This window comes from Vanellus vanellus (genome assembly GCF_965231255.1).
Source record: "Vanellus vanellus genome assembly, chromosome: Z".
Taxonomy (NCBI): Eukaryota; Metazoa; Chordata; class Aves; order Charadriiformes; family Charadriidae; genus Vanellus; species Vanellus vanellus.
Window position 1 is genome coordinate 53,790,178 of NC_138908.1, and position 25,319 is coordinate 53,815,496.

General features: G+C 39.4%; 1 protein-coding gene across 1 annotated transcript in view; it reads left to right on the forward strand.

Annotated features, from left to right (window-relative positions):
- MPDZ (multiple PDZ domain crumbs cell polarity complex component) overlaps window positions 1-25,319 on the forward strand; it is a 90,526-nt gene that overhangs the window by 34,692 nt on the left and 30,515 nt on the right. Inside the window, exons 17-26 of the mRNA XM_082497804.1 lie at window positions 448-564; window positions 3,072-3,230; window positions 6,155-6,436; window positions 7,355-7,478; window positions 11,687-11,885; window positions 14,787-14,828; window positions 20,875-20,979; window positions 21,788-21,883; window positions 22,364-22,541; window positions 24,688-24,798. Of these exons, the coding sequence (XP_082353930.1) occupies window positions 448-564; window positions 3,072-3,230; window positions 6,155-6,436; window positions 7,355-7,478; window positions 11,687-11,885; window positions 14,787-14,828; window positions 20,875-20,979; window positions 21,788-21,883; window positions 22,364-22,541; window positions 24,688-24,798 (1,413 nt within the window). The remainder of the gene's footprint in view (window positions 1-447; window positions 565-3,071; window positions 3,231-6,154; window positions 6,437-7,354; window positions 7,479-11,686; window positions 11,886-14,786; window positions 14,829-20,874; window positions 20,980-21,787; window positions 21,884-22,363; window positions 22,542-24,687; window positions 24,799-25,319) is intronic.

The following is a 25,319-nucleotide window of genomic DNA, read 5'->3' on the forward strand; positions in this document are numbered from 1 at the left end:
CTTGGCAGATACGATCTTAAAACACAGACAGTGGATTCAGTCTTGCTGTCTGCTAACAAGATTACTCTGCGGCTAGCAAGGTCATAAAGGCCTCTGCTGTTAGACTCTTTGCCTGGTGGCAGCTCTGATGGCAGTTTTAGTATATGTTTAATAAGAGCAGAAATTGAAATGAGTTTAAACTAAGCTGTGGGCTCTGTGGTATAGCTGGATAGGCCTTTTTCATTACTTGGGAATGTAAAATGAGATGTGAAGCTGAATCAATTCAGGTAAATTTGAAAAAAAAAAAAAAAAAATTGTCTTTACCTGCCCAGCACTACGACTGTGATTGAAATGAACTCTTTGCTGCATTTGGAATTCATTTGCCTCTCTAAACCCCCCCACATAATGCACTCTGCACGCCCTGTGTCCTGGCCACTCATCCAACTCAGAGCTTCGTTCTTTCTGCAGCTTTCACCAGAGGAGGGCTATGTCTCTGCTAAGGAAGATTGCTTTTTCTACACTGCCCAGTCACTTGAGGAGGAGGGGCCAGCTGATTCAGCCCTCTTCCATGCTGAGCTGGCTCTGGTTAGTGGCCCAACTTACCAAAGATTTCTTAAGTCTTTGCATTTTGTAATGAAAGGGGTTGCTTTGTCACTGTTCATGCTTATTTTTTAGTGTTTACTGTCACCACATTACTCATCCACCATAGTTGGGATGGACTCCCGCATGATAGAAACTGGCATCTGGAGATTTCGGCTGTTTGCATGAGCTGAGAATCTGGCCTATGATATGTTAGTTGCTGGAAAAAAAGGAAGTATTTTGCTGAGATTTTCAAAAGTACATGGCTACCCACTTCTTGCATGCACTGAATATCCCTTTTAAACTCTCACCTTCTGTAGAGATGTGCTATTTTGTAAATAAATGTCTTCACCTATGTATCACAATACATCACTTCTCTATCTTGAATAATTTTGGGAACTCTCTTTTTGCATGTAAGCCAGCCTTACAAGGAATGCTGTTTGTCTTCAAAAGCTGCCAACACTTCCTCTTAATAGTGTTCTTTAGACTTCAGCATCAATCAGTGATTATGAGATTTGCAAGGTCAAAAGGTGTTCACTTCCACAGTGTGGCTTACCTGAGCATTCAGTGCCTTACGTATCCCAGAAGTTACCAATAAGAACTCAGATAAAAAATACAAAGGGATTAGGACTCTACAAAACCCCTCAAAAACCAGGATATAAATATGTCCTGAGTGTGTCTTCTCATGGTTACTTATACTGATCTGGGTCTGATACTGAAATTATTTGGCCCTTATTTTTCTGGGGACGAGTAGGGAAGCAGTTTCTACTAAACACCAGAACTTAACTGATTAGGAAAAAAAATCAAAACCAAAGACCTGAAAAGGATCCTTCCAAAGCAAAAATCTCTGAATTACTGATTCCAGTATGTTTGCTATTTTTCCACATTTGGAAACAAGTTGGTTTTAATAACTTGCTTTTAAACAAGTCTGCCTGTTTTTTCTTCTGCAGTTTGTTACCTTGGTACAGTAGTTAGATAATAGTATTTGCCTTATTTTATTCATTGAGAAGACGACAGGTTATGTATGGTAAATATCCTTTATTTAAAGATGTGTTGAAAAAATGAGATTAAAAGTTAAGTATTTAAAAATTTGACTCCTATCTGTGATTAATATAAAAAAAAAATAAAATGGTGAAAGAAAATTAAATTGTGTGGCAGATAATAATATGGTTAAATTGTCACTCTGTCAACTAACTAATTAAATGTGCAAAATACGAAATTGAATGTGCCATCACCCAGTTGAAGATGTGTTTGCAGAGTGGACCCATGAGATACGGTTTTTCATAGATAAATCTGCACTCAGATTCTACAGGTCTGTCCCTGTTTTTCACAATCCTTTTTTTAGGGCATAGCTATGGTAACGCTAGTCTGTATTTTCCAGAAGATGGGCTGAGAGTAAGTTACACCGAAGGAGCAGTTTGAATTAGCTGTTAAGCCTTTAGGGTTGCAACAATAAAAAAAATGGATCATTTGTACCCCAAGAAGGAATCACTACGTTGAATCACTGCAGATTGTTGCCGTTGTGAATACAACATAATGAATTCATAGTACTATTAGCCACAGAGGCTGAAAAACAACAGTTAGGTCCCATCTCTGCAGGTGGGTGCACTTGACTGCTTCATATAAATTTATAATATGGACATGGCTCTGAACTCACTGATCATTTTTGTTAGCATACACTGCTTTCTTGAGTTATGCCAGGGAAGATGAAATTATAATCAAAGTGTAGTATGTGAAGCACCATAAATTAAGTCTTTTAGGACTTATTTTTTTCCTAGTATTTGAAAATATATGTCTTGAAAAAAGTTATATTTCATTTAAGAAAAAAAAAAGGCAAAAAAATAGTGCCCAAGTCCATGTCTGGAATTCTTTTTAAAATTCTATTTCTCATGTAAGACAGAAAAATTGTCCATATTAGTCCTGTTGTCAAATGTAAAATATTTTGGAAATCATAAAAAAATCATGTAATAATTTTTTCTTGTAAATTATTGGAAAATGTTGCAGTTTCCAGAAGACTATCTTTTGTACCCTTTTGAAAACAACCGAACCTTTGAAGTTGGGTGAAGAGAAGATGTCTGACAGGTGGCACTAAGTGAAGCTCATTATTTTTTCAGTGCTAATTCTTGTAAAAGAAAATTAAAAAGAAGAAAAAAAAAAGCCTTAAAGAAATCAAAATATTCACACCAGGGAGTACAGCAGAATTCTCCCAGCACCTTGTACTTCTGTTAACAGGCATGAGCCTGCCTCAGCCCTACAACTCATTTTCAGTTGGGACTCTCACTTTACTTACGATGTTCTTTACAGCCTCTTAAGGTGTAATAACATGAATTGTAACTGGAGCAGAAATTTTTCCTACTGTGCTGTGCAAATGTAATTTCAATGTAAAACATGGAGGGGGAACAAAAAGAAAGAAAATGTCAATCAGTATGCAGTGGCTGAGGTGCATGTGTTCGGGGCTTATGTGGTGTGAAGGTAACAGATAGCCTGGCTGATTGAATTGCTTTTGTTGTTAGGTGGACTCCGGCGAGGCAGATCTAGCGGATGAGTCCACCTTTGAATCGCAGTATTCTCTAGAGGGTGACGTCTTCCAGGCTTCAATGATAGCTCTGCATGGCAGTGCCTGTAGCGGTGAGATGAATTTGAGCTTCTCTCTTCCATTGTCAACTCACAAGGTAAAAATAAGGGTGGTTTTATTGATGAAAAACTTTGATTCTAAGTGTGAAAAGGCTGTATTATTAGATAAAAATGTTTTAAGTCATCCTGGTTCAAACTGCAGTCTTTGTTACCAGATTAAAGTGCAGTTTTGTTTAGGGTAGTGCTGGTGTCTCTCAGACATCTGTGTTGAAGAGAGATGTAGCTAGAAGATTGAAATCTTGTATTTGTGTTTTGTAGAGCCAGATAAAGTGTGGTGAGATGTTTGTAGTGTGAAAGCTGTGGTGAGCAGTCTGCTACAAAAACTTAATTGTTACTTCAGAGCATAGTAAGGAGTGGTAACACAAAATAACTGCATTATTCTACAACATTTTAGGTAGGAAAAGCTAGAGTAAGTTCATTCTAATCTTTGCTTTTATGCTTTATAGTTAATATGTTTGTGAATTCATTTACTGTGTTCTTGAATGAAATGTTCATAACGATACTGTAATTAAAAGTAAATCTGTATGTATCAGACCTCTGATTGCTAATAATTTCTATTTAAAGTCAGTAAATGAAGGTAAGTTCTTTAAGAGTATCTTTTTTCTTGCTGGTCACATACCCATAATGACTTGGTTGTATCAGAGTTGGTGTTTTGTTTCTCTCCATGGTTTTTCATGCTCTTTTTTCTTGGCAATCTATAGATTTATTTCACCTATTCAGAGTCTTCCAAGTAATTTCTCCTAGCAGTCATCTTTGAAAGCAACACTGTAGGGATTTCTCCTGGGTTTGCAGTCTGTGGTCTTGAATAGAGTAGTTGCTGCTTTTTACTCCACACCTGAGCTGCAGTAACTCCGTTTATCCATTCTGGAATATGTTCAGGCACTGGTTGGAAAGCTAAATTCATCTTCTAATGGTTTCTGCTAATCCACAAAAGAGCACGTCTCTGCTGTGCCAGTGGGACAGATTGCATTGTTTCACTCTGTAATTGTTGCTTAAACGGATTATGCATTTGGCATGCTGAGAAGCATTTATGAGATAGAGGCTGGATTTACATTATATATCACGTTCAGGCTCTAGAAAGTCTTAAGTTATTTTCAGCATTGACTTAAAGATGGCTTCGATTTACATGTTTTTTTTTTTTAAAGATTATGGTCCTGACTTTTCAGTGTTCTTTGTGCACCAGTGTGAAGTGAGTATTAAGTTCTCATCAGGTAACGTTTTATACTCTGCAGTTAGGAGTGACTTCACAAAGTAAACATAGTGAGAAAATCTGTTCATAGAAGATGACTTTTGAAGCAAGTGAATTGCAGTAAAAATGTAAGAAATTGCAATTCAATGCTATGAGGAATGCAGAGGTATTTCAGCTATTTCTGACTGCAGGGAAGTTCAAAGGTTCTGAATGCCTTTGGTGTCACTTTTAAAATAGGTGATGAAAAAAAAAATTCTGAAAGTAATGCAAATGCTCTAATGAGACCTCATGTTGCTGTAGCTGCAAATTCAGTTATGAAATCATGTTTGTCTTCAAAAATTACAGCATTAGCTTTAAGTGAAACAAAAATAAAAATGGGCATATGCTGCAACTCTAATATGTATATATGGCATATGGAATAAATGTTGAGTATGATCTGGGTCTTGTTTTCACTGATTTGTAAATGGATACAAAACAGACTTAAATAGAAGTCCCAGCTGTCTTTGAAACCTTATGAACTAATTTAAATAGATTATAGTCCTGGTGTTCTGTTCTCCAAAAGGTAGGAAATTATTTTATTGATTACATCATGCAGATTAATTGTATTTAGGCTTTGGTCAATTATCTTCTCAGATGCTACTTAAACCACTCATTTACAGGTGAACCTTTTTTGATGATTATCTGGGGACAGAGCAAGCATGTAGCATGTCATGAAAGATGAGAAAAACTAATTCTAAGGCCCTTGATACAAAATGTTGCAAAATATTGCAAAATCCTGGGAAATGTGTTTTCCTCATTTTTTGGTAAAGGAATAGAAGAATTAATAGGACCAGTGGATAATAACTAAAACAGGTAGAGGTAGACGTTCTTGTGACTACGTTTACTGTGTTTCAGAGAAAATCCCTAATATTGATACAGAGCCTCTTAAGTCCTTCTATGTTTCTAATGGCCTACATGTTTTTAAAATTACTTATTTTGAAAGCTCAGCTAGAGAATATTTGAGGATTTTTTTTTTTCAGAAGGTTATGATTATTGAAAATCCCTTGAAATACTTGAAATGCAGGACCTTGGAATCTTGAAAGTCAAACCAAATTTTATGTAGAGAACTCAATCCTTGTACTGCAGTCATAATCGATACACTTGCAATAAGTACTAACTGCTAAGCTTCTGTAACTGCATGATTGTAGTTCATTGTTGTCACACTTCAAAACCTCCATGTTCATTTTTTTGTTGAGATTTGACCGAGCTTTTGCTTTTCCCTCTTTGTGCGGAAGGGATATCTAAATATGTTTCTACTCAGTTAAATGGATAATTAGATTGTGTGTGTAATTGTCTGAGCTGTTTGAAATTGCTCTTTGCTTGCTAAGTGTTTTGAAAGTAAAGATCTTGCAAAGTTCTTCTGCCTGAGAAGGACAATTGGATGCTTTAATTTTAATAACTTGCTGGAGTTCTGTCTAGTTTGAGAATTTGTGAGTAGATGTTACTTTGCTGAAGTTAGTGGAGAGTTATTGATGAGTACCAAATTAGAATTTGGCCTTCAGCAGTAACTTATTTTCATTGTTTTCTGGTACTTTAAAACAGAAGAAATTGTCTGAGGAATCAAGTAAATTTTACAGTAAAATGCATGTAGTGATCTACTGAAGACGCTTAAGTTAAAACAAGTATGTTTAAATTCCATGAGATTAGTTTCTGTTTAAGATATTTGCATGAAATGTACGTTTTATTTTTACTGCAAAAGGGTGTTGATTGTTCATTGTCTCCTGTGTTTAACAGTCTGGAGAGGAATGTTCAAATGCTGCAGCTGATTTCTGTGTATCTGATGAGAATCTGTACAACATGGATTTGGATCAGAGAGTGGGAGAGCAAAAGTCTGTAGTGGACAATAGCCTTGAAACTGCAACTGGTTTTACTAAAAAGGATCCGCCTCTGGATGTTTCGGATGTCAACCAAAATGAAAGTGAAAACACAGCAACATGGACTGGATCTCAGACAACATCAGAAATTGCACTAAGTACAAGCCTTGCTACTACCATGCCGCTTGATCCCACTGGAAAAGTAAAGATTTTATGTTTTCTAAAAACAATAACATTTAAAACCTACAGAAAGGCCATATTACACCATAGAATCTCCTACAGAAATTGACACTGGCCAACAGCCATGTGTGGTTCTATGATTATAAATGTCCATCAGGTGTGGTAGCTCACATCAAAACGTAGAGATTTAGACCTGTCCAAAACAGGAGATAATTTATGGTGTTGAGATAGTCATCTCCCAGAGACTGGCGGATACAAGGGTATACGGAAGTCTGCTCATACCTCACAGCAGTAGACACTGCTGGACCACAGTGTCCCCATTGGGCAGGCCAGGGGGCTTTTCTTATCCCTTGTTAACTTCTGCGAAGGCATTGGTGCAAGGAAGAGGTGTACAGCTGGAAACCAGGCCTAGTAAGCCAAGGGAAGTGGTGTGTGTCTTGCATCCCCGTGTTCACACAAGCCTGTGCAGTTCAGCTCACAAACTGGCCTGTGATGCCACAGTGTGCAAACATAATATTCCTTTATATGACAGTCACTGTGACGTGTTTCTTTTTTCTTCCAGTCAGTGATTTATTTAGAAATTCTTAAAAGAGCTGCAATTTCATACAAGGTTTGTTACTTTAGCACTGGCAGATTGTCAGACATACCTGGTGAACCAATCTGAGAGCCTTTGAATTCATGCCACTAATTTTAAGAGTGTGACTGATGTCCCTAAATTAAAACATTCTTTGGGGCAGATTTGCTTTATTACCTGAATGAAAACAGCAAGTTGTGTATATCAGTTTGATCTTTGATGGACTGACTTTTCCAATGTCTGTATAAGGAATCAATATTAATTATGCACCTAGCTTTTGTATAAGGTAAAATGATTTGAGGTCAGTATGTCCAATCATATTTTTATCTCAGTATTCTGAACTAATGTTATTTTCCCTTGTGTTAGGATCAAGTGCTTTTAATGGAAAAGAGGTGCCCAGTGTCTTTGGAGGAAAGTTCTACAACCCCAAATTCTGTTAAAAACATATATGAGAGGACTATCACTATTGCAAAAGGCAATTCAAGTCTAGGTAAGGTAGTTAACGTTTTTTTGTAACCTGTTGAGGAACATGGCTTTCTGTTTTTCTCATATGTTTCGTTTCCTGATTTATTAGTAAAGACTAAACATTTCCCTTTTAGTGGGGAAGACATAACAGGATATTCATTCTTTGCTGCTCTTGCCCTGTTGGGCAATGGTGTCAGTGGATCCATTTGCTGTCACCATGAACACAGAAGTAAACTGTCCAGTCTCACTGGGAATTATTTTTTTCCCATAAAGGATTTTAGTCTTTCCTAAATTTTAACAGAACAATTTTAATGCCTTGGTTTTCAATGTCTCTACATTTATATAATACAGTGGAAAAACAAGATATAACCAAGGAATGCTGTAGAAGAACACTTTGGTCGAAGAGCTGCAGACTAGACTTTCAGATGTATGCAAACACAAAATGATCTTGCTTTTTGAGGATGGTCAGAAAGGGTCTAAACAACTTGTTTGCTTTGTTGCTACGTATTTGTACTTGTATCTTAAATGCCTCAGTATTTCTGAAAATCAGATCACTGATATATTTAATACGTATTATTTTTAGCTCAATGATATTATAATTTTGTAGAGATCTTCAGAGTTTTAAATACCTGCAATCTGCAACTTCCTGAGCATACCGACTAGAGGCACATTTTGGAGTGAACAGACACAACAGATGGAAATGTTATTTGTTGTCCTCTCCTGGTCTCTGGTATGGCCCTGGGACGTGTGAGAGGTAGCATGGGGCTAGCATTCTCCCACACCAGTTCCCAGAGCCAGTGTGTGGAAAGCTTTGGTGTGGGAGGCAGTGGTGCTCCTGTTCGTGGCCGATATGTTTCATTTGCTTTGGTTTAGGCAGGTGTTTGTGTGGGTACTGGCTGTTTGCATTGTCTCTGCAGATGCTTTAAGATATTTTGTCTGTAGAAGGGACGCTGAAAGCAGCCCATGGGCCTCTTGTTCATAAACAGCCACCGCTCAGGACTCCTTTGATGTGTAGAGGTGGGTAGGATGCTGTGATGCTGCAGTTCAGTGGGCGCTTCTGCCTGGAATAAACAGCCCTCTGATGGCTGGATGCTGCTGCCCATATCACATTCTCCTTCATGATACAGCCAGCCTCCAAACTGGATCAGGATCTGATCTGGTTTAAAATCAGCCTCCCCAAAATATAAAGCTGTAGGCAAGGCTGATGTGATATCAGTTTTGACTTTCATTGGTATGAGGTGCTTGGGTAACTACTGCCTTTACTGGCCTTATTGCCAGGCTGTGTAAAGTGCAAGTCACAGTGCAGTTCCAGGAATATGGATTTTGGATTGTGTTTTGTTTGTAATAACCGCTTAACCCAATGGAGCAGTGTTTTTCATAAGTGCAGTGAATATACAAAGCAAATTTAATGTCAAGCGTAGTACAGCGTGAAAATACAAACTTGGGGCAGGGTGCACAATGGCAACCATTACACACATGAAAAGCAAGACTGGCCTCTCGTGTGTACACGGTATGAATGTGAATATGCTTTCTCCTGGCTTTTGACTGTAGTCTTTTTTGTCCAGTCTGTGTGTGCTCTGGCCTGGGAAGCTGCCTGGTCACAGTGACCAATTTACATACATGGCTGCACTGCTTTTAACTTTCATTTTTACAAAAGGAGCTAAATCAAGAGCTGTGAAAGTTGCTGAAAGCTGCAGCTGCATCAATTACTTCAGTCAAGAACTGGCACTTCTTTTTTCCTTTTAAGTGGTGTCACCCATAGCTTGCAACAGCTCTTCAAATCCAGCCACAGCTGGAGCTGTAACCTTTTGATTGTGATTTTTAAAAGGTAAGAGGATGGAGCACCCACATGCAAGAAGAGCTGAAATGCCATTGTCCTGTGTGATTCATTTGGCAACTTGACAGTGGCATTTGCATTTTTAACCTGAAGCTGTAGCTGTCCAAAGTGTGACATCAGCCTTTAGATCTGTTGTAATGAGGATGTCAGGATAGAAACCGTGAATGATGTTTTTCTAAACTGCTGTTACACTAGCCTCAGCAATACTGTTGTTTGTTACTGGCTTAACCAAGCAGCAAAGTTAGGTTCAGAATTTCAAACCACATTTCAGCTGTTTGCTTGACAGTTTGCTTTTCTGTGCACGTTTCCTGTGTTATGGTGGAGACCACTCTGTTGCAGAGTTATTTTTCACATTCAGATCTGACTGAGTAACAGGTGTGAGCAGATCTGTCAAGAGATGGTTGTTGGAAGGAGTATGTGAGTATAAATGCCGGGGCATCCACCCCAGGACATCATCTGTAAATGCCATTTGTGATGTGCTCAACATTGTAACATTACTAATCTGAGGGGTAGGGGACAGGCAGTTTACCCTCTACTTTTTCTAATAGCAAGGCAATAAATCAGTGGCATTGTGTGTCTGTATCACAGGTCTGATACATCCATGTTTAAATTATGCCAGACCACAGCTGACATAGTTACTTGGCAAATCATACATATAAATTTCCAGTCAGTGGTAACACCATATTCTTTCATCAGTTTAATATAAAGTGCCATCATGAAGATGGGTTTTGCAGTTTTTCCAGAAGATAAACCTTGACTTCTGCATAGCAAAGTAATGGTACAGGTATTCCTGTGTCTAAGAAGCTTATTGTGCAGTTCCTTGCTATTCAGGGCCACCTTCTCATACTTTAGACTGCTGTGTTGATCTGAACTAAAAGTGGGTGTGAGGAGTCAACAATATTAAGAGATTTTTATTTTCTGGAAGGAGTCTTAAAAAGCACAAATGAATATTCAGATTAGTGTTGTTCTTTAAATTGTTACACTATTTTTTTTTCTCTGAGGCAGATAGATAGGCAGATGTTTGTATGGTTGGCTGAGTCTGGGTAGCCTGGGGCTTATAGCTGCCTTCTAAACTCTGTTCAGCCAGTCTGTCTCACAGGGTCTAAGGTCACACAGTAAAGTGCTCAGTCTCTGTCTTCTGTAGCCATGTTTGTATATAAATGGTTAGAATTCTTTCATAGTCAGTGTCCTTGGTGGTTTTGCTCTGGTTAGCTGTCATCTTCCTTCGACTGACAGTCTGGACAATAAGGTAAGGGCTTGCAGACATGCAAATGCACTCCCAGTGCTTGCTAGCCTGATGTTTACATGCAAAACCAGGAGAAACATGTAGTGCGATAGTCACTGCCTCCTTCTCCAATAGATATTCTTTTATAAGACACTCTTACTTCAGTGGCTTCATCTTATTAGTAAAGGAAGGCTTCCATGTTGGTGCAAAAAACCCCAAACAATAAAAAGAATTTGGCAGTATTAAGATACTGGAAGTTCACTGGGTGGACTTCCAGGGTGCTGGCCCTTCTGTTGCCTTAGTGAAGAACAGTTTTTCCTGGAATCATCACCAAGGTTGATTTCATGAACACCAACTGTCCTGAAAATAACAGTGACAACTCATGCATGTAAGAACAGTCACAAAGACATGTGAAACCCAGTACCACAAGTCCCTGTGGGCTCCCCATGGGGGAGGAGGGGCAAGAGCATCTCTGTCTCATTTCCCATTAGTGAAAAGAAAGTGACGTTAAATGGTGTATCTAGACATCGAGAAGTAGTGTCCTGCTGTGCCACAGCAGGTGGTGTAACTCAAGTGGTGGAATGTATCCATCAGTAGTGCGTGGGCTCTCACAGAAGTCAGGATGCTCTTCTAGATCTAACTGATGGTCCACCTAGGAAAGCAGGAAGGCAGCCACTATCTCAATGGGATCTGATTCAGGCTTTCTATTGAAAATAGGCGTGTGGTTGTATTGACCCTATGCTCTTAATTAACTGCTTATTCATTTCACTTCCATTCCAAAGAGAACCGTCATAAACTAAAGTGGAATGTGGCATGTAAACTCAGTGAACCATCCAGAAGAGTGGTAAATTTGACTGTTTTGGAAGCAATTTCATTACATCTTTTGTTTATTTTCTGTTTAAATTTTCGACTGTCTTAGTTTTTTCCGACTGAGCCTGCTATGTGAAATGATGTGAGGTAAAGATACTGTCATTGTGATTTGTAGCTGCTGCCTCCTGTTGGAAAGGAGGAAATGCAAGGCAGAATAAGAGCAACTTTATAGGCTTGCTGACATTGTCAGGTTGGCTGGCTGGCTTTTACCTTCCCTGCTCCAGGTTACATTTCTTTTTCTTGGCATTCAGAGCTGGGGCTCAAAGATGTTATTAACTGTTTTATCTGTTTTTCACTATAGGAATGACGGTAAGTTCCAATAAAGATGGCTCAGGAATGATAGTCCGCAGCGTCATCCATGGTGGCTCAATAAGTCGTGATGGACGGATTGGTGTGGGGGACTGCATCCTGTCCATTAATGAAGAATCAACCACTAACTTAACCAATGCACAAGCCCGGGCTATGCTAAGGAGGCAGTCGCTCATTGGACCGGATATAAAGTAGGTAAAACTGGGTGATTAATTGTGGTAGGAAGATGCTAATAATCAAAATTTGGTTACTTATGCAAGTATTCTAAATGAAAATTTTGTTTGTTTTTACAACATGAATTTACCTTTTAAGTTACAGCTTCAGATGGATAATTCACCTTCAGATTACAGCTTCATGGGTTTGAAAGATAAAATCACTTGCGTGAGAGGCTTTGGATGTTCTTAGAAAAGTTACTACTGTCATTAGTAATCATCATCATTAATGCCCTGGTTTTATTGAAGGAATGGAATTACTCAGAGTTTTGCATTCGTAGTATGATTCTTCTAAAGAAAGTAAGGATTTCCTCAAGGTGTTTGTGTTTCTCAAAGGTGGACTGTCCTGGCCATTGCACAAGTGATTTCATTTGATGGAGATCTTTGTAATAGATTTTGGTGTTGACTGCCAGACAGAAAGTATGACACATGACATTAATGCAGAAAAGTAATACTTAAAACATTTTCAGTACATCTGTGACAAACAGTAGAAACAGTATGTTTTGTGAAGTCAGTTCCAAGTGTTTAGTAGTACATACAAAGGAGCCATTGCTCTAGTGCATGAATATCTGCTCTTGAGAGTACTACTTTACACTTGAAGTAATTAATACAAGTTTTGAAAAATCCATGTGCTTGATGAGAAAGTTTCTTCTTCTCAAGTTCACTCAATTTACAGAATTTTAACTTCCCCTTGAAGTACAATTCTGTATAGCTGTCCTGATTGTGGAGTTAACTTTGCCCACATGCACCGTCTAGAAGTGAGATTGTTCCTAAGCTTGCAGACAGTGCTTTAGACACACCAATGGTGGGTTTACAGCTCCACAAATCTAGTAGGTTTTTTTCTCAAACCCATGGTAACATGGATTGGGTCAGATCTGCAAATGGGATTAATGGAGCTTTTGGTAATAAAAGCCTCTACTTATTTAAGAGGGTGGACTTGAAAGGGGTCAGTTCAGTCCCAGTGTGGTTGCAGTTAACTGTGGTTTCTGTCAATTCAACACTGACTGCAGGACATTCCGTTGTTCCCCAGAAGTATTCTAGCTTTGAAGAGACTTGACATTTTGGGAACAGGTAGGCAAAGTATCTTCATTGTGGGTGGTAGGTTTAATTGTCCGCCCCATAGGTGTCATGTGTTTAGGATTATGATTTAATGCAAACTTGTTTAAATAATAGGATATGCTCATATAATGAATTGCATTATTGTCAGTGCTGTCATGAATATGAGCAAGTCAGTGTTGATAAAATGCGACATTGATTATTATTGTAGGCTTTCAAACTGTATTGTAATTCCAACTGCCACGACTGAAATCAGTTGGTATGTGCGCATGCATGTGTGTGTACGTCTGCTTAGATACACAAATGCTACAGCACCATTCTTTTGTGAGGAGTCTTTATTAGTGCTGTAGTTACATGATCAAACACAGATGTGTTCATTATTTGTGCTTACCTTTTTATAGCTGCTTCATTTTACACTATGTGACTATAAGTTTTGTTTTGTACTCTTAGTCTTTTGCAGATATGTTGGAAATACCAAAATCTTGTCTTATACTTGAATATTCAGATTTTCCAGAGAAAAGTGCATCCCCTTTCTGAAAGATCTCACAGAAGAGGGGCAGTTGCTATTCGTATTCTTACTTTAGATTTTTGCCTTTCATTTTCTATTTATGTTCTTTGGTGCATTCCCATGATAAGGGTTTAAAGTGAATCCAGCTTCTGCACTTCAAAGAACTGTAAGACCAAATCCTTTGGTAGCTTCTAAAGGAGTCTTGCAAGAATAAGGACAGTATTTTTGGGCCTACATAGTTTTGATACAAAATTATTCAGCATAATTGAGCTTCTCTGTTAATTTGTACTTTCAGGAGCAGTACAGGATCCCAGAAAAATATAATGATACAAACGTGTGTAATGTCCCAAATCAGAAATTTGGAAATATGGAGCTTTATCTCATGATAGTTCTTCCTGTTTGCTGAGAGGGATACACAGCTATATAGATGTCATTTCAGAGCTAATGTGGTGTATCACCATGCAGGATTTGCAATTTAAGGGCCAGCATTTCAAATAAGCAAGTTGAATCTCTTTGGTGTCTTCCTCGGGAAGCAAGGGTGCACATGTACTCAGGTGTGGCCATCTGGATGTCATTCCTTTTTATCCATACAGGGCCGCAAAGTTGGCACCTTATCTTGTAGAGTGAGCATTTTTTGGGTAGCAGGTTGCCCCCCAAAAGTGATTACACAGAAGTATTTAATTTCAAAGCTGCATTTCAGTGGCAAACATGATTTGCTGAGAAAATATAAAGCTGTTCTTACTTGCCACATAAAGGCTTTGTTTTAATTTATTGAAGGAAATTTGATTTTGAATAGTTGAAGAACCAGCAATCTGAGTTTAAGACTTAGGTATTTATTTTTTTTCCCCCCTTTGTGTGTGGAAGACCAGATGTGTGGCCTTACCAGAATGCATTCTGTTTCACTTCTCACTCCACCTTGCCAGGAGCTCTTACATTTCTGTAATAATAGGCAGGGTTTTGTGCTCAGCAGCAGCTGCGTGTAACATCTGTCAGATAATTACAGAGCTGAATCAGAATTCACCTGCCTAAAGTGTGGGGATGAATTACTGATCAAGAAATAAAAGATAGATTGCAATTCCATTTTCTCTGCTTGTTAATAATCACTGCTATAGACAATAACAAAACGCAGATGCTTTCTGGGGGAGGTGTAGATGAAGTGGAGGTGGAAGGGGGAAAAAAAAATGGAAGGAAAAAAAAGAAAAAAAAGCAGCTCACACTTTTAACTAAATAAGTATGCCTCTCGCATTCAGCATGAGACATTGACATTTGTTAACACCATTGTAAAAAGATGCTGCATCGTATGCTTCACATTCTAGATCTTCTCCAGCACCTGCTGATGATCAGGCCCTCTGTTATGTGTGAGTATTGGCGATTCAGAAACTCATTATGGCTCTGTGTTGCAACTTGTCTGTAAAATCATTCCATGCTTTTATGACATCCGTAGTAATTCAGGGATATATCCAGATATAGGTACATACTCTGTCTCTCTTTGTGTGTGTGTGTGCATGCATGTGTGGCTACACATGTGGATGTGTATATATGTTCTTTTTTTTAAAAAAAAAAAAAAGTATGACTGTGTGTATATATATATATGGCTTTAAACTTGAAGATTGGAGCATACTTCCTAAGACTGGAATGAAAACACCTGTATTCTACAAAAATCATTGCTAATATTTTTAAATTTCATCTATGACAGCCACCCCAGACGTGCTCAGAGCATGTGTGTATGAGTGTGTGTGTACAGGGTTCACTGCTAGAATTGGCACGAGTACAGTGTACTGATATCTGGATTAATCTCAGTGTCATATTTTCTGTGGCACTTAATTTTACTTTCTTCATGTATAAAAAGGTTCAAGTTAGACCTTAAATGTCAATGGCAGTAATTTGTCATGAATGTTTTCCATACTGTGTTATTTGGTTTGTTGGTGTTTCAAGGTTTTGTGTGGCATGTGATAAACGTTCCTCTGTACTGCATGCGGTGTTGTGTTTACAAGATATTTTCATATGTACACTCTTTGGTGTTTCCATTGTCACTGCTTTCATTGCTAGAGCATATCTCTGGGGGGAAGAGGGTGGTTGTAGCTCTCAAGAAAGGAAACCAGAACACTTTCTCCTTCAAGCTGTACAGCTATGAAAGAGCGGAAATTATTAAACCTTGCATATACTTTCCCTTAAAATTGTTCTGTTGTAAGTAAGAATTGCAACATGATAGTAGAGCAGTCGTATACTTTTTTTCCTGTTTTCTGTGTCTTAATCCCTCTTCCCTGGTACTTGTTTCTCTTACTCTCTTCCCTGTGACCATATTAAGTAAATTATCAGTCCCTTTTGCAGATGAACTATTCAGGTGTCTGCGTGGACTTTTATTTCCACTTTACAGCCCAAGGTCAACTGAGTTGACCAGAGGAGCCCAACACCCTTTTTTTTTTTTTTCTTTTTTTTCTTTTGGGCCCCTCATCATTCCAGTCGCACTCTGAGCTGTTCAGGATGATGCTGGATGTCTTCAGACCTCACTGTGACCTCCAAGAAGTGATCTACAGTAGTTATCCAGCAAGTGATGGATTTGATAACTCTGGGGTGTCTGCCTGTGAAGTACTAAACAGGGAACAAATTCTTGGCAGATGTGAATCCAAGGTCTGTAGTACAAACTGACCTTGCTGTGTGTCACAGAAGGCAGGAGCAGGACAGGCAGCTACTTAGCAAAAGCAACTTTCTGGTATACATATTTCCTAAAACTAATTTTCAGCAGAGCTAGTTTTTTTTGTATAACTTTTCATTTCAATAAAAATATGCAAAGGAGAGAGGGGAGGAGGGCAGTCACATCAATAATACAGCTTAGCTAATAAGAGCAGGAAACCTTTGCAGTTAACTTTGGAAATCATGAGTAAGAAACAAAGGTGAACTCCTCCACAGAATATACTTTTTCATACATTTGATCCATGTAATTTGGTTCTTTTCTATGCTATTTTTTTCAAAATGCAAGTAAGTGTTCTATTTAGTAAGTGTTATATTTATGAAGTAGCTGGAGCATTGTCGAAGTTTAGTTGTAGATAACAGTGTAACAGTTAAAAAACATATTGAATGTTTTTTTGAGTACTTAAAATAAGGCAATTAGAACTGTAGTTAAGCACTAGAGTAGAAATAATGTGGTTTTCCAAAGAGCTAAAATGTAACAGCTCCCAGTGATACTATCTTAATTTAACTCCATCTGTGGAAATCAATTAGGTAATTTGGTTGCTCAATTTTAGATGCATTTTTAAAAATGGGGGAGTGAACCTCTTATTCTCAGTTCCTGTGCTGTACACAGAAAGGGAAGCTTACCTACCTAAGAGGGCTTTTGCAAGATGTTTGTAAGTAGCATATAAGGCTGTTTGAGTGCATCCTTTGAGCTGTACCTTTTGAATGTCCCAGCACAGTGTCGGTTATTCATTCATATAATGAAAAACAACAGGATGTCCGAGAAGTTGGAGTGCATGTGGTTTGCTTCCCAGTTAGCTGTTCTGTAATGCTGATGTTGCACAGAAGTATGAGGTAAGGACTGCTATGACCCTTGAACCTTGGGACGCTGCATAATTGTTTGCCACGTGCTCCTTGCACAAAAGGACTGGACAAGAGCTGAAAGATGTTGGACACTCTACTACCAGTGATCACACTCTACTGTCTATATACAGACTGAATCTGGGCATATCTGTTTCCTTTTTAGGACCCTGCCATTTTCCTTTCCATACTTTGAACAATAGCTTCCAGCTGCAGTTTAGCGTAAAGGATATTGTCCAAGCCTTCTAGCCAGCAGAAGGTTTGCTTGCAATTTTGGTTTCTTTAGTGCAGCTGTCTTTTATGGGAGAATACATTATTTCCTACTTAGTTTTATAGGGTGAAAATCGATGAATTTGATTGGGATGAAGCTGATGAATGTGACTGGATAAATGACACTTTTTTTTTTTTTTTTTTTTTTTTCATTGAAATGCAGCTTGCACATCTCGTAGCTTTTGTAGAAGGAAGGTTTTCTTATGGGTTTACTGGGTGGTGCTTCTGCAGCAGCATTTGCCCCATAAGAGTTTTGTGACCATAACACTAGCACTTTGCTATAGATAAATGCATTTGGAATTGGAGATGGCTGAGAAGTAGTAGTGATTATTTTCAAAAACTCTTTTCCTTCTTGCTTCTGTCCCGTTCACTGCTAGGGCTTCACAGAATAATTGCTGTGTGTCTTGTGTGTTTCCCAGTGCTGGAATGCCCTTAGGAATGACACATAAGAGTCAGTGACCTTCTGCTGAGTGTTTGTTCCCTAATGCATGTTAAATCCCCAGCACTTCAAAACGAAAACACTTTGTGTCAAGCACATGACACTTTTGAATTTGAAAAAAGGCCAAAGTAGAAGAGGGAGGAGATTTAAGGAAGAGAAAAAGCTGGTGATAGTATGAATGATTTAGAAATTTCCATTAAAGGAACTGGTGAGTTCCTCCTGTTCAGCACCCTAGGCAACTCCTTAATGACCATCTTCTGCACTTTCTAGATACAGTAGGTGTCAGAGGAGGTAGGGAACATGCTTGGGCACAGATGAAGAAGACAAATAAAGATGGTCCTTATAATAATTTTCATGGAATTCCAGGTTGGAAGAGACCTCAAAGACCACCTGGTCCAATCTTTATTAGCAAAAGCACAGTCTACACAAGATGGCCCAGCACCCTGTCCAGCTGAGTCTTAAAAGTGTCCAATGTTGGGGAATCCAACACTTTCCTGGGGAGATTATTCCAATGGCTGATGGTTCTCATTGTGAAAAATTTTGCTCTTGTGTCCAATCGGAATCTCCCCAGGAGTAACTCGTATCCATTAATGCTTCTCTTTTCTGTGGGACTCCTTGTAAAAAGGGAGTTTCCATCTTCTTTGGAGCCACCCTTTAAATACTGGAACATGGTAATAAGGTCTCCCCTAAGCCTTCTTTTCTCAAGGCTGTACAAACCCAGTTCTCTCAGCCTTTCTTCATATGGCAGGTTTCCCAGTCCTTTGATCATCTTTGTTGCCCTTCCCTGAACCCTCTGCAGCCTGTCCACATATGTTTTATATAATGGGGCCCAAAACTGAACACAGTATTCCAGATGTGGCCTGAGAAGTGCTGAGTAGAGTGGGATAATGACTACTTTATCTCTGCTAGTGATACCTTTGTTGATGCAACCCATCATCCTGTTGGCTTTCTTTGCTGTTGCAGCCCACTGTTCACTCATACTGAGCTTGTTGTCCATCAGGACCCCCAGGTCCCTTTCCACAGAGCTGCTCCCAGCCAGGTGGAACCCAGCCTATGCTGCACATCTGGATTATGTTTTCACAGGTGCAAGTCTTTACACTTGTCCTTCTTGAACTTCATAAGGTTCTTGTTAGCCCACTCTTCCAGCCCATCCACGTCTTCCTGCAGGGTGGCTCTCCCTTCCAAAGTGCCCACTTTCCCACTCAGTTTGGTATCATTGACAAAATTCATCAGAGTACACTTGACCCCATCATCCAGATCACTCATGATGATACTGTAGAGTGTTGGGCCCAGGGTCGATGCCTAGGGGACCCCACTTGTGACAGGTTGCCAGTTTCAAAAGGAGCTATTTACCACCACCCTCTGGGTATGGCCTGTCAGCCAGTTCTCCACCCACCACACAGACGACTTGTCCAGTCCATAACACATCCGTTTCTCTAAGAGGATGCTGTGGGAACCGTATTGAAAGTGTTGGAGAAATCTGGGTAGGCAATGTCCACTGCTCACCCCACATCAACCAAGCAGGTTACTTTGTTGTAGAAGGCAATCAAGTTTGTCAAGAAAAATTTGCCCTTCATGAATCTGTGCTTGCTTTTCCCAATGATGTGCTTCATTTGACTTGTGATAGCCCCCAGGAGGTCTCCTTTGATAACTTTGCCAGGGCCTGAAGATAGGCCTTTAATTTCCTGGACACTCCTTTAAGCCCGTCTTGTAGGTGGGGATGACATGTGCCTCCTTTCACTCTTCTGGGACATCCCTCAGTCTCCAGGACTTCTCAAAGATTATGGAGAGTGGCCTCTCAATGAGTGACATCAGCCAGCTCTCTTAATACCCTTGGGTGGATAGTGTCAGGCCCCATTGATTTGTATGGGTCAGGCTCCTGTAATAGTTTGCATACCAGTAATTTTTGGTAGAGTGTTTTGGACAGACAGCATTAGTCATATAAAAGTCTATTTGCTCTGCCTTCTGCTGCTTGCTGTATTCTGTAGAAAGCCAATGAGAGGGGTAACCAGTAACAGTGAGGGAGTGACAGACAGAAGAGGACTCCAAGCAGGGAGTGATTGAATGGAGAGGGCTCCAAATGAGAGAGACACTCAGAACTGAAGGAGTCTGTCCTCGGCAGCTTATATGTCCTTGTGAAGTGGTTAAGAATTTTTTTTTTTTTTTTGCCTTGTCATTTCTGTGGGGAAATAAGTTCATATTTCTTTAAACCATGTGATGGATGGGACGACATCCATTTTTTTTGGTGTTCTTTTTCTGTCAGCCTTACCTCTTGGCAGACTTGGATCTGATAGCTAAACTGCTTGTTAACAACTGAAGGTTTTTGAGAAGACAAAGCATCATTAAGGGAGGACCATCTAGGTAGCTGTGTTTAGATCATGGTGTCCTTTTGCCTGTAGAGGGAATTTTTTTTAAGAAATATTTTTCATGCCTTAATCTTTTTTCCTTCTCTTTGTTTCCCCCTGCCCAGTCTATTGGGCCATTTCTTTTTCTGGCCTTGAAACATGATTGGGTTACCTCAGGGCTTCAGGAGTCTGCATGTCATTTGACATGGCCGTCTGACTGTCCCAAGCTGGCTGGAAGCGCATGAAGGGGTGGAGGAAGGAGCCGAGTAGAGGATTGCTCCCTGCAGTGTAGGTGGTGTGCTGTAACACATTTGTATGTTGAAACCCATGCAGTATTTTTCACAAAAAGCATAGGAACCTAAAATAGATACAAAACCACCCAGGAAAGCACAAAACCTCCTGCAAACCAACGTCCAGAAGCATTTGCAGTCAGCATTTAGGGTGGTGATGGTGCTTCACACCTCATAGGTCCTTCAGTGTTTGTCTTTGCATGAGGTATCGCTGTTTTGACTGAAGCTGGATTGACTCAATTACACTTTGGTCATTGTTCAAGCACCATTGTCTTAAAATGGAGTGGCCAGCCCTCAGAAAATCGTGTGCTGTTCAGCTACCTCATTTGACCATAAATGCATATTTGTTGCAAATTCACAAAGGATTCGTGTAACTCCTTATTCACAATGTACCAGCATTGTGGCTCTGAAGTCAATAACCACGCAAATTAGTCTTGAGTGGCTTCCTCATATCCAGTCATCAGGCCCACCAAAGGTAGGACCATCAGTCCTCATGATACTTTAATCATGTCCCTTTTTATTGCAGTATTACGTATGTGCCAGCAGAAAATTTAGATGAATACAGGGCCAGTATAGGACAACAGGCAGAGGGAGCTGTGCCACTTGAACTTTTTCCTTCTCATACTGTCAGGTGAGTCAAAAGCCTTACTGTTTCCTCCCAAAGAGCTCTCAGATGTAACTCTTTCCATACACTTTGCACAATTCAGGAAGATAAGTTTTATTTTAGAAGACCTGAAAGATGGATGATTTTCTTCAGGCCAGCAGCCATTAGAATAGAAAGCCGTTCAGAATACAGTTTTTTCTTTGGCTAGCAAATTTTTCTGACATTTTCACAAGGCTCTTTCATAGGTGTTTGATGTACCCGAAAAGGAGATTGAATACTGCCTCATCCTAAACTTCTCTTAAATACCATGCAATTTGATTTATGTATTGCCACAAATACTCAGGGCCTCCAGCACAAGAATTTGGTGTCGATGGTCTTTCCAGACTGTAGACTGGAAAGAAAGAATTATGTGGTCCGTTTCCTTGAGTTTCAAATATTCGTTGCAGTTACAGGCCAAAATATTCAAAGTGACTAATAATTTTTTTTCTTAAAATTAATCTTCAAAAGCAGCAACTGTGTTTGAATGCTGCTGTTGTAATGTCTTCCATTTTGGAAACAATAAGTAATTACCTTCAGCTTTGATTTTGTTCTGGTTCCAAAATACAGAGTCTTTTATTCTGTGGTTGTCAGTAGCAACTTAATTGCAGAGACAAGTGCACAGGGAATCCCCAAATACAGAATGTGTTCTGACAGAGGTCTGAAAAAGAAATTCCTTACATGAACCGTGTGTACAAATTTTAATGTTGGTAGGGTGATACTATAAGTGAAATTTTTCAGTGAAATCTAGTGATTATGTGGGTTCTTAAAAGATTAATTGCATGTTTTCATTCATCAGCAGGGAACTCCCAGAGCTTCCAGAACGTGAAGAAGGGGAGGGAGAAGAAAGTGAACTTCAAAATGCAGCTTTCAGTAATTGGAACCAGCCCAGAAAGTAAGTGCAGACCTAGCTGCACAGTATATATGTGAAAAGCAAAAATTCTGAAACGTGTAATATATTTTAGGAGGAGCAAGAAAACAACAGAATTGCTGCACTTACATATATTGTGCATTGCAGGAGTAATTCACCATTGATTTTTGCTGCCATTGGGATAAATCCGTGCAATCTAGCAGGTTCTTGATTGCTTCAGTAATTTACCTTTATAGGCTGATTCTCTGGGAGCCAGTAAGAAGAGAGGAAGAGAAGGATTCAAAGTTTTGATTAGAATCCGAAATAAAGTGAACAATGGTAGACACAATTACAGACTTTCTGAGCAATTCAGGAGATAACTCCTGTTGAAAAGCAAAACTTTCCAAGGAGGAGTTATTTCTGAATTTTTTAAACCATTGTGCAAATCTGGGTGTCTTCAGTGTGCAGCATTGTCATAATCACAACAGATTTTCATTTATTTTGGTCCCTGTTTTGTCACACCAGGGTTGAACTCTGGAGAGAGCCTAGCAAGTCACTGGGAATCAGCATTGTTGGAGGACGAGGGATGGGGAGCCGCCTGAGTAATGGAGAAATGATGAGAGGGATCTTTATCAAGCACATCCTGGAAGACAGCCCAGCTGGCAAAAATGGAACGCTGAAAACCGGAGATCGGATCGTGGAGGTACCAGCCAAGTGCCTTTTGCTTGCAACACCCCCAGCATCTTGTGAGCGGCTGAGATGGATGTGTGGTCCTGGGCCAACAGCTGTGTAATTGCTCCAGCTGGCAGCACTTGAGCCATAGAGTGTAGTACCATCTGCTAGTGTTTGTGTGCAGACAACTTTTAAGTTGAATATATAACTTAAAGCATAAATGACTGACTGTGTGAGCAGGGGTCTATACACCCAGCAGTTCTACCTGCCTGTTTTAAAGCCAGCGAGTGTAGGAAAAAGCTTTTTTGGTTAAGCTGAAAGGTTTTACCTTTGCATATTGGATAGCAGCAGAAATGGCTAGTGAATAGCAAATCACGCAAATAAATGTCAAGCTTATTTCCCTCTTAAATCTTCATCAGGTCACATCATTCTTGTGCAGGAATTAAGGGAGACTATATTCCTGCCAATGTGATGAAAGCTGTATTTGATACAAAGGAAGTTGAGCATTGTGCCCATGCCTGAGGACAGGGTCGCCAGTGGCGTTGCAGGGAGGAATTTGTGTAGATTTCTCTTCTGCTTGGCCAATCTTGTGCTTATGCAGCCGCTTCTTTCTTGATTAAAGAAGAATGAAGATGCCAAAAGGAATGTGTCTTTCCTGTGATGGTTATCAGTAAGTCATACATTACCCTGTGTCCCATGTCAGGCCATTAGGCACTGCACTCTTCTTCACCCTGTGGGATGTCCTTAGCTGACTGTCCATCAGTAAGAACGTAACGAGCGGGGTGATGGAGATGGTGATTCTTCCCCTGGATCAGACTGGGCTGGCTTTGCATGGTGATACTCAAACTACAGTTTACTGTGTGCAACAAGATCCATATGAAGGATCTTGAAATAATACCTTAATATAGGTAGCACTTTCTACAACAGAATGGAAGAGTTTCCAGCATATAACAAGTTGGGAGGTAGAATTTTGCTTGATGGCCACAAAGTTAAAAAACATTCATTCTATCTGAATAACTGGATTTTTATGAATGTAGCGATTGTCTCTGACAATGATGCTTGCAGATGTTGGAGTGGGTGAGTGAAATTAAGTAACTAATGTTGCATCAATGTGACTGTTTCTGAATGGATTATTTCACTTTCTCAAGTTGTGGCATATCTAGGCTTTTCTCTGTACTAGTGTGAAGTATTTCAGACATGGGGAGTAGGAGAGCCTTGGTGGTGTTTAGGTCCTCATAAGTTTAGAATTTTCTCTCTCAGATGGTTTTTATTCTCTCTTTATTTATATTGGATAGTTAAGTTGAAGGTAGAGTTAGACTATTAAAAAGGTAGTGGTAATCCTCATTATATAACTTTGTGTGCAAGAATTACCACTAACAAATAACCTTTCTGTGTTAGCTTCTAGCTTTTATTATGGTCGTTGTGAGAATGCTTTACTGATGCTAACCTCACCATAACGTAGTTCTTACCTGGATCACAAGACAAACTGTCTTACACACTGATTCATATGAAGGCATGAAGAAACGCAACCAGGCAAAAATTTTTCATTAGCTATCCTTTGTAAATGCTTTCTTACAGAAAAGAGAAAGCTTTGCAGCTCTGACCTAAAAATTTAACTTCTGGGGAAAGCAACTAGTAGCTAAAATTGGTCTTAACTCTGCTTTACAAAAAAAAAAAAAAGGGGGGGGGTGGGGAGGGGGAGAGGGGGGAAGAAAGTACACTGCACTGACATAATACCCCATAATGAAAGACCCTCCAGCACCTAACAAGTTTCAGTCTGTAAATCTCACAAAGTCCTGAGAGGTAGGTTATTCCAAGATAGGATTTACAGGAAATGCTATTTGGCAAATGCTACCACTCTTCATATTACCTTATCTCTTCTTATTATCATGCCTTCTATATTACATTGCCTGTGGGAAAACGTATAGAGCCTGAACCACCAATGTTGAAAAACCTGTTTTTAAAACCATAGAGAATATTTATTTGATGTCCTTTCAGTGCTCTTGGAAATCTCAAACCTGTTTGTGAGCGACCTCAAGTCAAGTCAGTAGAAACCTTTCCACCAGTAATGGAGGTTTGGGCTTCGATTTTAGTCAGAGTTGCTTACCCATAACCCAAAGCTGACTCATGATTCTTGTAGCTTCATGCGGTGTTAAGATGAAGTCTTCCAATTACAGGTGGATGGAATTGACCTCAGAGATGCCAGCCACGAACAAGCTGTGGAAGCCATACGCAAGGCAGGCAATCCTGTAGTCTTTATGGTACAGAGCATTATAAGCAGACCAAAGGTAAGCATAAAGAGTATGAGAACAGATGTAATACATAGCAGTAGATGAAACAAGTGTTCAAGGTGGTGGTGTTTGGGAATGGGATATTTAATCCTGAAAGTTCCTTCTCAGCTATTTTAGGAACAAAGGTTTGATTTAAGTATTATTTCCATTTAGAATGAAATCGATTTGGATTTGGAATTACCCTCCAGCACGCCGTCCTCAAACTATTTTGAAAAGCCTCAAGAAAGATAATTTGTTGGGGGGCAGAGTAGGAGTCTAACTAAAACCAACTCTTAGAGATTGACAGCATGTCTGAGGAGCGCATGCAGAAATACAGCACCTGTTAAAAAATTCATTGGACATTAATGAAAGGACCTAGAAGTACACGGAAGTTTTCCGTCACTAAGCTGCATGGACATTGCAGATAAAAACTACTAAGCTTTAATATAAGTTGCTTGCATCACTAGAAACTTAAACTTCCTCATTGTAGAGTCTGTGTAAACTGCATGTTTATTTACTAGTTGTCTCATAACTCTTGT